The 12,557-nt window shown below is 50.3% G+C and overlaps 1 protein-coding gene and 1 long non-coding RNA gene across 2 annotated transcripts; one reads left to right on the top strand and one right to left on the bottom strand.

Moving 5' to 3' along the window:
• Positions 1–8,653: 8,653 nt before the first annotated feature.
• On the top strand, positions 8,654–9,128 carry LOC127338795 (uncharacterized). Its single transcript, XR_007874507.2, has 2 exons — positions 8,654–8,741; positions 8,845–9,128. It is a non-coding gene; the product is annotated as an uncharacterized lncRNA (long non-coding RNA).
• Positions 9,129–11,618: 2,490 nt separating this feature from the next.
• On the bottom strand, positions 11,619–12,341 carry LOC127340191 (uncharacterized). The gene has a single exon (XM_051365965.1). The coding sequence runs from the start codon at positions 12,339–12,341 to the stop codon at positions 11,619–11,621; it is 723 nt and encodes a 240-aa protein (XP_051221925.1).
• Positions 12,342–12,557: the final 216 nt, after the last annotated feature.

The following is a 12,557-nucleotide window of genomic DNA, read 5'->3' as shown; positions in this document are numbered from 1 at the left end:
CCGCCCGGAGTGAGGCCGTGGGCGTGGTTGTACTCGCGCTGGGTGATTTCCATCTGGCGCTTAGCAGCAACCAGTTCTTCTGTTTGCTTGAGGAGGAGCTGGCGGTGCGCCTCCAAATCCGCCTCGATGGTGGTGGGGTCGGCGCCAGGCGTGAGCGGGGTGCTCAGTTTTGCCCGGACCTCGTCCAGCCGGGACGGTGGTGGTGGCGCCTTTGGGCCCGAGCCGGAGGCGTTGGGGTCGACGTTGCGCTCCAGGTTGGGGCCGCGGGTGCGCGGGTTCTTGGTGGGGAGCTCCTCGCCAGCCATCATGACTTGCACGACGGCGGGGCTGGCAGGAACACTGCTGCCGGCTCGCGGAGGAGGGCTTGCGCAGCGCAGCACCTGCCGCGGTAGCGCGGCGGTGCGACGGTGGCGACGTAGACGTCGTGGCCGCCGAAGGAGATGACGCTGCCGCCGGCTGGGAAGGGCCGGTCGGCGAAGCAGCCAGCGTTGTCGCTGACGCAGTCGAGGGAGCCGAATCTCCAGATCAAGCCTGAAGCGACTCGCTCGCCGGTGGTGATGGTGAGGCCCGTCCGGATGAAGACACCGGCCGCGGACGCTGAAGGCCCCACGGTGGGCGCCAAATGTCGTGGTATCGTCACGGCATATGCCATAGGGTGGCTAATCGAAGGTGGTTCCTGAGAGATCTCACGGTGGTATCCGGATGCGGGTATGGGGACGAGCGACACGGCGACGTACCCAGGTTCGAGGCCCTCCGATGGAGGTAAAACCTCTACTCCTGCTAGAGTGTATAAGATGATCACACAATACAAGGTTGCTCCTTGAGCTGTGTCCGGCTGCTCCTGGGAGGCTAAGGAAGACTGAAGTCTCTCTCACAGGGCAGCGCTAGGGGTGGAAGTGAAGTGAGAATGATCGATCCCCTGCACGAGAGGGGGTAGTGCGGCTTATATAGGCACCGGCACTTTACATATAAGACCCTATAGTCTACTGGCCGGCTTGGCCTGCTCCGGCTTCCGCTCCTTCCCGAGGCGGTGACGTCAGGAGCCGTTGAGGCCTCATGGCCTGTCCCATCCCGCTGCCAAGGTCAGCGGCATGGTGAGGAGGTGTCCCTGTCGCCATCAGCCACTGTAGCCAGTACGGATCGACATAGACCATGATGGCCTGTCCGGCGCGTGGCACTATTGCTCCACAGTGCCCCGCGCTTTACGGGAGATGAAGTCAGCGTGGACTTTGGGAACCCGGATCACCAACCCGGTTCCTTCTAGTGCAAGACTCGCCAGCCTCGAGTCGGTCTGAGGTACAAACCCCCAGTCGGATATGGCTTGTAGAAGCCGGCCTAGCTACAGCATTGGTGGCCGTAGCCAGGCCGACTAGGACCCAGAGCCAGCCGGCTTCCGGACCAGCCGGCCATGGCGCCAGCCGGCTGCTCCTCAGCCGGCCTTTGCCGCGAGCCGGCCAATGGCCAGCCGGCTGCTCCGCGTCCATTGCCCTACCCGGGGTCTTCCCCCCGACATTCCTCTAGTTCTTGTCCCGCCCTATCCCTCCATGGCCGCGCTAAAGATGCAGATGTGTCGCTCGCTGCTGGACGGACGCCACTCCTCGCCCGCCTCTCCATCCCTTAGCCTCCAGATGTTGGACAAGCTTGAGCACCGCCGCAATGACGGGTGCGCAGGGGATCCGCGCTGGCAGGACGAGCATACTAGCCAGCAAGGACGGCCGCGCCGCCCACCAGGACCTGTCCGTGGCCTTTTTTCCACTTGGCCCTTGTCAAAGTTGTAAGCCTGGCCCTTTTGTCTTTTATTATTTCAAAATAGTGCCTGTAAACACCAGCTGGGTCTTATATGTGAGATCTACTAGTTCCACATCGGAAAATACAGAGCTGTCATTGGGCATATTCAGTGACCGTAATTTGCGTATTCCGCAGTATAGTGACCATAGCGAACTAGGGAGTCAAGCTCAGTGACCTCCCATATATTTTACTCTTAAATAAACCATCTGCGATGTACAAGCTCATCGACCACCTTTGTATAGCGACAGTTTGATAAACCGTTGTTGACGGGCTATTTCAGCTGTGTGTGAAGACTTGTCCTCTACCAGATATCACCAAAGACATGGTGCTTGAGTCAGCTTGATATCAAGTTCTGCAAGTAAAGACTGCATCCATGATACGTCTCCGACGTATCGATAATTTCTTATGTTCCATGCTTGTTTTATGACAATACCTACATGTTTTGTTCACACTTTATGATGATTTTATGCGTTTTCCGGAACTAACCTATTGACGAGATGCCGAAGTGCCAGTTCCTGTTTTCTGCTGTTTTTGGTTTCAGAAATCCTAGTAAGGAAATATTCTCAGAATTGGATGAAATCAACGCCCAAGATCTTAAAATCCCACGAAGCTTCCAGAACACCCGAGAGCCACCAGAGGAGGGCCCTGTGGGCCCCAGATGACAGGCCGGCGCGGCCAGGGGGTGGGCCGCGCCCCCTACTGTGTCGCTGCCTCGTCGACCTTCTGACTCCGCCTCTTCGCCTATATAAAGGTCCCTGACCTAAATCTTCGATACGAAAAAGCCACGATACGAGAAACCTTCCAGAGCCGCCGCCATCGCGAAGCCAAGATCTGGGGGACAGGAGTCTCTGTTCCGGCACGCCACCGGGACGGGGAAGTGCCCCCGGAAGGCTTATCCATCGACACCACCGCCATCTTCATCACCGCTGCTGTCTCCCATGAGGAGGGAGTAGTTCTCCATCGAGGCTAAGGGATGTACCGGTAGCTATGTGGTTAATCTCTCTCCTATGTACTTCAATACAATGATCTCATGAGCTGCCTTACATGATTGAGATTCATATGAGTTTTGTATCACTATTCTATGTGCTACTCTAGTGATGTTATTAAAGTACTCTATTCCTCCTGCACGGTGTAATGGTGACAGTGTGTGCATCGTGTAGTACTTGGCGTAGGTTATGATTGTAATCTCTTGTAGATTATGAAGTTAATTATTGCTATGATAGTATTGATGTGATCTATGCCTCCTTCATAGTGTGATGGTGACAGTGTGCATGCTATGTTAGTACTTGGTGTAATTGCAATGATCTATCATGCACTCTAAGGTTATTTAAACATGAATATCGAATATTGTGGAGCTTGTTAACTCCGAATTGAGGGTTCGTGTAATCCTACACAATTAGTGGTGTTCATCATCCAACAAGAGAGTGTAGAGTAGAGCATTTATCTATTTATTCTGTTATGTGATCAATGTTGAGAGTGTCCACTAGTGAAAGTATAATCCCTAGGCCTTGTTCCCAAATACTGCTATCGCTGCTTGTTTACTGTTCTACTGCATCTGTACTGCCTGCAATATCACCACCATCAACCACACGCCAGTTGTAGCATCAAGCTATTTTCTGGTGCCGTTACTACTGCTCATATACATTCATACCACCTGTATTTCACTATCTCTTCGCCGAACTAGTGCACCTATACATCTGACAAGTGTATTAGGTGTGTTGGGGACACAAGAAACTTCTTGCATTGTGATCGCAGGGTTGCTTGAGAGGGATATCTTTGACCTCTTCCTCCCTGAGTTCGATAAACCTTGGGTGATCCATTTAAGGGAAACTTGCTGCTGTTCTACAAACCTCTGCTCTTGGAGGCCCAACACTGTCTACAAGAATAGAAGCACCCGTAGACATCAATCCACATCATCTCTGTCGTGGCATCAGCCATAGCTTTATATTCAGCTTCAGTACTGGACCTAGAAACAGTTGCTTGCTTCTTAGCACTCCAAGAAATCAAGTTTGGTCCATAAAACACAGCAAAGCCACCAGTTGTGCGGCGATCATCAACACAACCAGCCCAGTCTGCATCAGAAAAGGCACTCAACAATGTAGAACCAGATCGCATAAAAGTCAGTCCTATATCCACTGTGTCACTGATATATCTCAATATCCTTTTAGCAGCTGTCCAATGAACTGTAGTGGGTGCATGCAGGTATTGACAAATCTTATTCACTACATATGCTATATCAGGGCGAGTAAGAGTAAGGTATTGTAGAGAACCAACCATACTCCTATAGCTGGTAGCATCCTCAGGACCTAACAAATCTCCCTCATATGTTATGATCTTTTCAGAAGATGACAATGGCGTAGGCACACCTGTACATTTTTTCATACCTACACGTCTCAGCACATCTTGAGCATACTTTGACTGGTTGAGAAGCAAACCATCAACAACTTGATGAACTTCTATGCCCAAGAAATAATGAAGACTGCCAAGATCCTTCAATGCAAATTCTTTGCTGAGATCCTTTAACAATGCCTGAGTCGCTTGCTCTGAAGAACTGGCCACAATGATATCATCAACATATATGAGCATGTAGATGGTGACACGACGCTTGCAATATATAAATAATGAGGTATCAGACTTGGAAGCAACAAACCCAAGTTTAATAAGCTGAGAACTCAACCGAGCATACCAAGCCCTAGGCGCCTGTTTAAGTCCATATAGAGCCTTTTCAAGCTCGCAAATATAGTTCTGTTTCCCTCTATCTTCATAACCAGGAGGTTGTCTCATGTAGACCTCTTCTTCGAGAACACTATGAAGAAACGTGTTCTTGACATCCAACTGTCGCAAACTCCATCCCCGTGAAACAGAAACATCGAGAACTAATCTGACAGTCGCATTTTTAACAAATGGACTAAATGTGTCGTCATAGTCAATACCAAATCTTTGCTTGAACCCTTTGGCAACCAGACGAGCTTTATATCTATCAACAGAACCATAGGCCTTTTGCTTGATCTTGTATATCCATCTGCAGTCAACAACATTAACACCCGAGCGTGGAGGAACAAGCTTCCATGTTTTATTTCGCATGAGAGCACCATATTCTTCATCCATAGCTTCTTTCCATTGCGGAATAGCCAACGAACTTTGCACATTTTGCGGTTCAGCAACAGTCGACGAGAGGCACCACGCTACTGTACCATCTGTGTACTTGCGAGGCTGTCGGGAGCGTGTATATCGGCGAACGTTCTGCTGTTGCATAGGTTGGACTACGCTTGAAGAGGGCACAGAAGATCCGCCACCAGGGGACACGCTGGAGGAATCTCCTGCTGCTGCTGTGCTGATCCCGCGCAACGCAGAAGATTCAGTGGCCACCGGTGTGGCCGTGTGCTGAGGGTGAGGCGGGGAGGCTACACGCGCAGAGGATCCCGGAGTAGCTGTCGCGCATGAGGGCCCGGCGTGGTCTCCACGCGCACGCGACGAATGAGACGTCGCTGCAGGCGACGTAGGCGACGCGTGTTCCGACGCGGTCGGCGCGCGATCCGATGACGCATGATCCGAGGAGGATGCCGATTCTGTCAGAGAATCTGCACCGTGTTCCGCACACTCGTCCTCTTCTGCCGATATTTCATGTGAGCTGTTTTGAGTCAGATTTTCTCCGTTTTGGGCCAAATTTTCTCCTGTAGCTAGCTGATGACCTGTATTTTCCTGAGGAACACAACAAGGAGAACTAGGCACAGGATTAGTACGAAAATTAGCCACACACGTGAATCATTAGTATTGTCACCCCTTGATCAAAATTGAGAAGAGCTGAATCAAGTAAGAGGATCTCGCGATGGAGAAGAGCACCAGCATTTGGGTGAAGAGTTTGGAAGGGGAACACGGCCTCATCAAAGACAACATCGCGAGAGACATACACACGACCTGTGGCAACCTCTAGACATTTAACGCCCTTATGGCGAGGACTATATCCTAGAAAGACTCATCGCTTGGAGCGAAAAGCAAGTTTGCGTTGGTTATATGGACGCAGATTTGGCCAACAGGCACATCCAAACACACGAAGGGATTGATAGTCTGGTTGAGTACCAAAGAGACGATGCACAGGGGTGTCATTATGAATAACCTTGCTAGGTAACATATTGATCAGATAAGTGCAGTAAGAAAAGCTTCATCCCAAAATTTCAGAGGCATATGAGGATGAGCAAGGAGAGACAAACCAACTTCAACAATGTGATGGTGTTGGCGTTCAGCAGCACCGTTTTGCTGATGAGCATGAGGACAAGAGACTAGATGTGAAATTCCTTGAGACTGAAAAAGAGAATTAAGCTTGACATATTCTCCTCCCCAGTCAGATTGTACAGTAAGGATTTTCCGATCAAGTTTCCTTTCAACAAGTTTTTGAAAATTGACAAAAGCATCAAAAGCATCAGACTTCTTTTTGAGTAAATAGATCCAAGTGAATTTACTATGATCATCAATAAAACTTATATAATAGTTATGGCGACAAACAGAAGTGGGTGCAGGGCCCCATACATCAGTAAAAACTAATTGTAAGGGAGCTGAAGATACACCAGTGGAAATAGGGTAAGGTAGCTGATGACTTTTAGCTTGCTGACAGGAATCACAAATAGACTCTAAGGAAGACTGACTACTACAAGGGAGATTATTTTTGCTAACAACTTGTCTAACAATAACTATAGATGGATGACCTAGGCGACTATGCCACTTGTCTTGTGGGGGCTTGACGACGACGAAGGCATGCTTTGAATCTTGAGGGGAGACCAGGGAGGAAATAAAGGGGTAGAGTCCACCAACACATCGGCCTCTATGAAGAATTGCTTTGGTGACCTGATCCTTGATCAAAAAGAAAAACGGATGAAACTCGATGAAGACACCATTATCAAAGGTGAAACGATGTACAGATAGTAGATTTTTAGAGGCGGTGGGAACATGAAGGATGTTGCGAATATAGAAATTTCGAGCAGGGTGGTGAAAAATAGAATGACCAACATGGGAAATTTTCTTACCTTGCCCGTCTGCAGTATTGACCTTGTCAGAGCCCTAGTAGTTGTCTCGAACGATCAAATTGTTGAGCTCGCTAGTGATATGATGTGTTGCAGCGGTGTCAGAATACCAATTTGTGTCTATGCCATAGGAAGCAACATGAGCTCCTTTTCTTTCGAAAGAGTCGTCATCACCATCAGTCCATCGGTACCAGCAGTCCTTGGTAGGATGTCCATCACGTCCGCAGATTTGGCACGTGACATCGACCCACGGCGTGGTGCGGCGACGACCACGACCACGGCCACGGCCTCCTCCTTGCGCACCACCACCACCACGTCCAGGCTGCTGCGACCGGTCGTCAGAGTAGTTGTTGTATGCACGTCGATCATCCCGACGCTCAGAACGGCGATCACCGCGGTCACCGCGGTCACCGCGGGTGCGGTTGTTGGACTGTTGTCCGTATTGGCGCTGCTGGCGAGATGCAAGATTTGAGCTGGTCTCGAAGGTCATCTCGGACGGACCAGCTAGCATAGCCTGGCGCTCATCATATGCTTGGAGCTGGGCATAGAGGTTTGCAAGGGATATCGGTGTTGTAACGACAACGAGGGCAGCAACCAACGAGTTGTAACTTGGTCCGAGACCGGCGAGGATGAAGGATACATTCTCGCGTGTGGGCACCGGACAGCCTGCAGAGGCAAGCTCATCGACGATCACCTGCATCTTGGTGAGAAACGTCGCAGTAGAATCATTGTTTTTCTATGTATTCGCTAGGGCGATCCGTAGATTCGTGATCTTGGACTCGCTTTGAGAGGCGAACATCTCCTCGATGGCCTGCCAGACTCCGGCGGAGTACTCAATCCTCTGAACATGCGGTAGGACTTCAGAGGAGAGGGATTGGAGGAGATACTCGAGGACGATCTGATCACGAGCGATCCAGTTGTCATATGTCGGGCTAGGTGCTGTTTCCGCCGGTTTGTCGGCGTCCTTGTCAGCTGGTTTGGTTTCCAGGACTTCTCGCGGCTCAGCGTCGGTTCCGGTGAGCAGACCGACGAGGCGAGCGCCACGGATCGGCGGGAGGACTTGTGCACGCCATCCTGGGTAGTTGTTGCGGGTGAGCTTGTCAGAGGGTGGGGCGCCCAGATGGTATTGCGGATGAACGGATGAGGGAGACGCATGGCAGCGGTGGTGCGGCAGGCGATGGGGACAGATCGATCTCGGCTTCTGATCGGCGACTAGTGGAGGCGGCGAAGAAGGCGGCCTGATAACATGTAAAAGTAGAGAATAGGTAGATTGCAACGGGTCTACTCGGTTGATTATCCGAGGCTCTCATATCTTGTATATATAGAATGTTACATGAGGTGTTTGTATCAACTACTACATAACATGTAAACCGAATCTATCTCTATCTCTAATAATGGGCACCTATGATGTTCAATCAAAATTTATCATAGAAGTGAGGTGTGACGGGCGTGCCATGCACCTCCATGACGAAAGGAATGATTTTTTCATATATATATGTGCTCACATAAATGACAAAAATTGCAACCCATCAAGTTGAGTTATCACGGATGTGCAGATTTTGTTTTTAAACCGGATGCGCAGATTTCTAGTAGTAGTGCTTGAAGGCTTCACCACCAAATATTTAAGAATTTTGCATTTATGGAAACATTATACTACTCATAGAATACGCATGGTAGTATATCTGCATATTAACACTCTTGATTGCTATTAATTTGTATTGATTCAATTCCAGGTTAAAATAAGCATGATATATGTTACTGTCTTAATTTGTATTAATTTGTATTGATCTCGTGGCCACTATAAAAAGGCATGACATATGTTATTTTCTTTTCAACTCTCTGCAGGCTCCCTATCATTATCAGCACCACATTCAGCTAAGATGAAGACAACACATATGCTGCTCTTCGCTCTCATACTCCTCGTGCTATCAGCAGGTACTATTTCCATGATATGCACCTCCCGGTCACGTTAACCAACAATTTATCTCTATCGCCTTCACGTATCATTCCTTTATCTTTTACATTTTTTTTTTTGCAGAGGTTGCAGTGAAGGCATCAAAAGTTACGGGAATCGAAAATTGTGCAGGGGTGCTCAAACAAACGCCTATACCATGTGATACTCCGAGTTGCCTCTTTGTTTGTCGTGGGGTTGCCCATGAGAACACGGGATGCCCTGAATGCACTTGGACCGGCGAGTGCATTCCCGAAGGATGCAAGTGCACTGTGTGCACCCCGAACAACAAGAAAGAAACTGATACTAGCTTGTACACATAGCATGGTACTTTCACTATAATAAAAATACGGAGTAGCATCTTTTACGTACGGTACCTTCTACTTCTCCTAAAACATAACAAGTATAGTTTAATCTAACGGCTGGAAGAGATTAGGCCCAGCAGACCCAGCTTGTAATTATGTGGAAAAAAAAGAATAACACCCCGCGTGTTGACGAACAAGAACCATAGAACACAACGCCGCCGCCTCCACCCCCTCTCCGCTCTGCAATCTGCCTGCACGCCACCACTGTCGGACGATGAGCGAGCGCGCCGCCGCCACCTCCACACAGGATGTCGCATCCGTCGACCGCTTCCACCTCGCACTCGCGCCACCGCCGCCTCCACACGGGAGGTCGCATCCGTCGACACCCACCACACCGGCCGCGCCACCGGAAGCTCAGCCGCACCTCTAATGTTTTCTACGACGCCGTGAACCCGGAAAATCCTTCCGCGCGTGTGTTGTTTGCTGTTTCCGGCAACCAAGGTCTGACAGGGTTGTGTAATTCAGTTGAAGATCATGGACATCGACAGCGAGCAACTCGGCATGAAGCTCATGGTAATGAACAACATACACCTCGGGATTTCGGAGTCCGAGTACCAGGTCATCGTCCGCATGCCCTTTCTCCAGGATCTGCTAGAACCTTAGGAGCATCGGAGACACCGGTAGTGTTCAGTCCACGGGTTGCTTTCTTGTTCTGCTGCTCACCGTAACCTCTAGTTCTGGCCGTATCTGACGCCCGCTACATGTATACCCTATGCATACCAAGGACCAAGGTGTACCTCAAGCTAGCTAGCCCTCCATTATCTTGAATCATTATTGTCACAAGGAAATTTGTGGAAAATTTCAGTCACTGAAACTTGACATGTCACTGATGATTTATTGTTGAGTACCCACTAACACTTGCTTGCTTTCAATTTTTTTGTGTAACAGATGTTATAAACACAGCAACATCACACATGTTTACTGACAGCATGTTTACTAGACCTGAAGCTTATCATACACGCAGTATATATGCAGTAATGTGATTGGTAGAGGTTAGGGTTCTACCAGGACGGGGGCGTAGGTGGTAAGGGTGGAAGTGCTGCAAGCGAGAGAGAGAGGGGCGGCGCCGGCGGCAGGGCGCCGTCGCGAGAGCTGGGGCTGGAGGCGGCGTGGGCAGGAGAAGGCCGACTCCTCTGGGAGTCGGCAATAATGAGATTGATTATTGCTTGATCGTAAAAGTCTGATTACATCTGTTTATATAAGAGAATAACTGGGCTTAGCCCCTAGTGTGGGTATCTAAACGAAGTGCAGAAGTTGGCTTTTGGCCCGTCTCCATCCATAATGGCCCGAACGCCTACCCCCGGGAGCCCCAAAAGGGTCGCGACCTACCAATCACGACCTAGAAAGCTGGGAGATCAACCCCCGGTGGCCAGCCAAGCCCATCGCGACAGTGCGTCAGGTCCTCGCTCATGTGCTTTGGACCAAAATACAGAACCGACTTCACATTGCACCAACCGCATGGTTCCAGTTAATTTTAAACACCGATCATTAGTTTTTCTCCTACGACCAAAAATTCTCAAAGACCGAGTAACTGTACCGATCGGTTCGGGAAACCGAAAGCCCGCCCTACCTATCAACAGATACATGCTGGCCGGTAAGAAAACTACTCCCTCCGGCCGGCTGGAGGGAGTAGTTCTTTGTTTTCCCCCTTTTCGTCTACTAGCTGTGACATATGGCGGAAAAAAATTGAAAATAGCAAACCATCTAAGTAATTTCGGAAAAATAAAATGCAGGCTGTGGGTTTCACAAATTGCAGCAAAGGATCTAGCCAGCAACATCTCGTGCCTTCCGTGTAAAGTGGCATGCATAATACTACGACAACAGTGCAAGTTGTTTGTACCGCAGAGGAAAAAACATGCAGACGTTTGATTTGAACCCACGGCCTCCTCCTCTACGTGAAACTATGATTGACAACCCAGTTGTCCTTCAAAAAAAGGGTGAAAAACCAGTTGAGGTATTTATTTTTCGGAGTGCCTGCAGCAAGAACACGGGAACACTATTCCACCATCAGCCATGCGTTGGACGTCCCTGCGAGGAGACAACCTGTTACATGGACTATTTTGACGTGTATTCAGAATTGCACATGCAGAAGAATTTTGCACACACATAGAATTTACTCTGGAATCACGGTAAACAAACCTTACATACGTCTTACGTGTGTGTATAAACTCACACACAGGGGTGGTCAGATCGACACTCCAAGTACTACTCGCACTCAGCAGAATTTTGTCGATTCTGCTACATAGAATTTCACACACGTAAAATTTATTGATTCTGTGTGTTCATATATACACACACACAGGGTCAGATCGACACTCCAAGTACTACTCGCACTCAGCTAAACATAAGATACTACTCACACTAAGCTAAAAAGACATGCATGCGCTAATGCAATACTACTAACAACTATACGTACGCCAGTACAATATAAGCAAACTGCAAACTATATATGCGCAGCCAAGACCTGATGCACGGTTTATTCCAACAATGGCTTAATTACTGCCTGCAGCGTGACTCGAGCAGGATTCCACCGGGCGGCGGCCGGAGCCACAGCGTGCAGTGCGGGTAGACCTTGAGCGGGAACCGGAGCCACGGGCCGATAAAGAGCCGCGCGCGGAAACGGCCGGCGAGACGGAGTACCACAGGCCCGCCATTCGCCGTCGCGTTGCGCCACGCCTCGGCGTCCTCCTGCGGCAGCGGAACCTCGCTGGCGACCAAGTGCACGCTCCGGAGCAGGTTGTCTCCTGGTCCCTCCCGCAGTGTGGCCGGAAACATCTGCGTCCCGATCATGTGGCCCTTGAAGTAGAGGTCGAGCTGCATATGGTCCAGCTCGACGTCGATCTTCGTGTTGCCGCTGGAGAAGATGACGAGCGCGGTGAGGTCGGCGTTGAGCGCCAGGACGCTGCTGGGACCGCCGGAGACGGTGTGCTCGTCAAGGTAGCCGGCGTTCAGCGAGGCGGTGTTGAGGGAGAGCACAGGCACCTTCGGGTGGTAGGCGAGGACGATGATGAGCACGGAGAAGCCAGCGCCGGTGACTGCTGCCCAGAAGACGATGCAGCACAGCAGGATGCTGCACATCAACGGCCGGTTGCGCGTCCGGTGTTCCGGCGACAGGATAATCGGCTCCCTTGGCCGTGGATGCTGTTGGGGCGGGCACGCCACCACTGGCAAGGCAACCTCACGGCGGCCTCGGCCACCTTGGCCCTGGCTGCTGCTCATCAAGGTGATGGGGTTGGGCGGGGTGAGAGCAAGAGGGCGAGGTTGAGTTGGTTGTGTGAACAGCTAGAGGGAAGAGGGTTTGGGCGATGCACCTTGGGTGCTCGGCATTCCCTTGGTCACATATTTATACAGGGTCACCGGTCACGTTGTACAAGTGCACAGGACATCCGTGAGTGGTAGGCGAGGGGCCGTCCTGTGTGTGTGTGTGCACGGCTA

The sequence above is a fragment of the Lolium perenne genome, chromosome 3, assembly GCF_019359855.2.
Source record: "Lolium perenne isolate Kyuss_39 chromosome 3, Kyuss_2.0, whole genome shotgun sequence".
Taxonomy (NCBI): Eukaryota; Viridiplantae; Streptophyta; class Magnoliopsida; order Poales; family Poaceae; genus Lolium; species Lolium perenne.
This window is presented reverse-complemented; position numbering and strand designations above follow the sequence as displayed.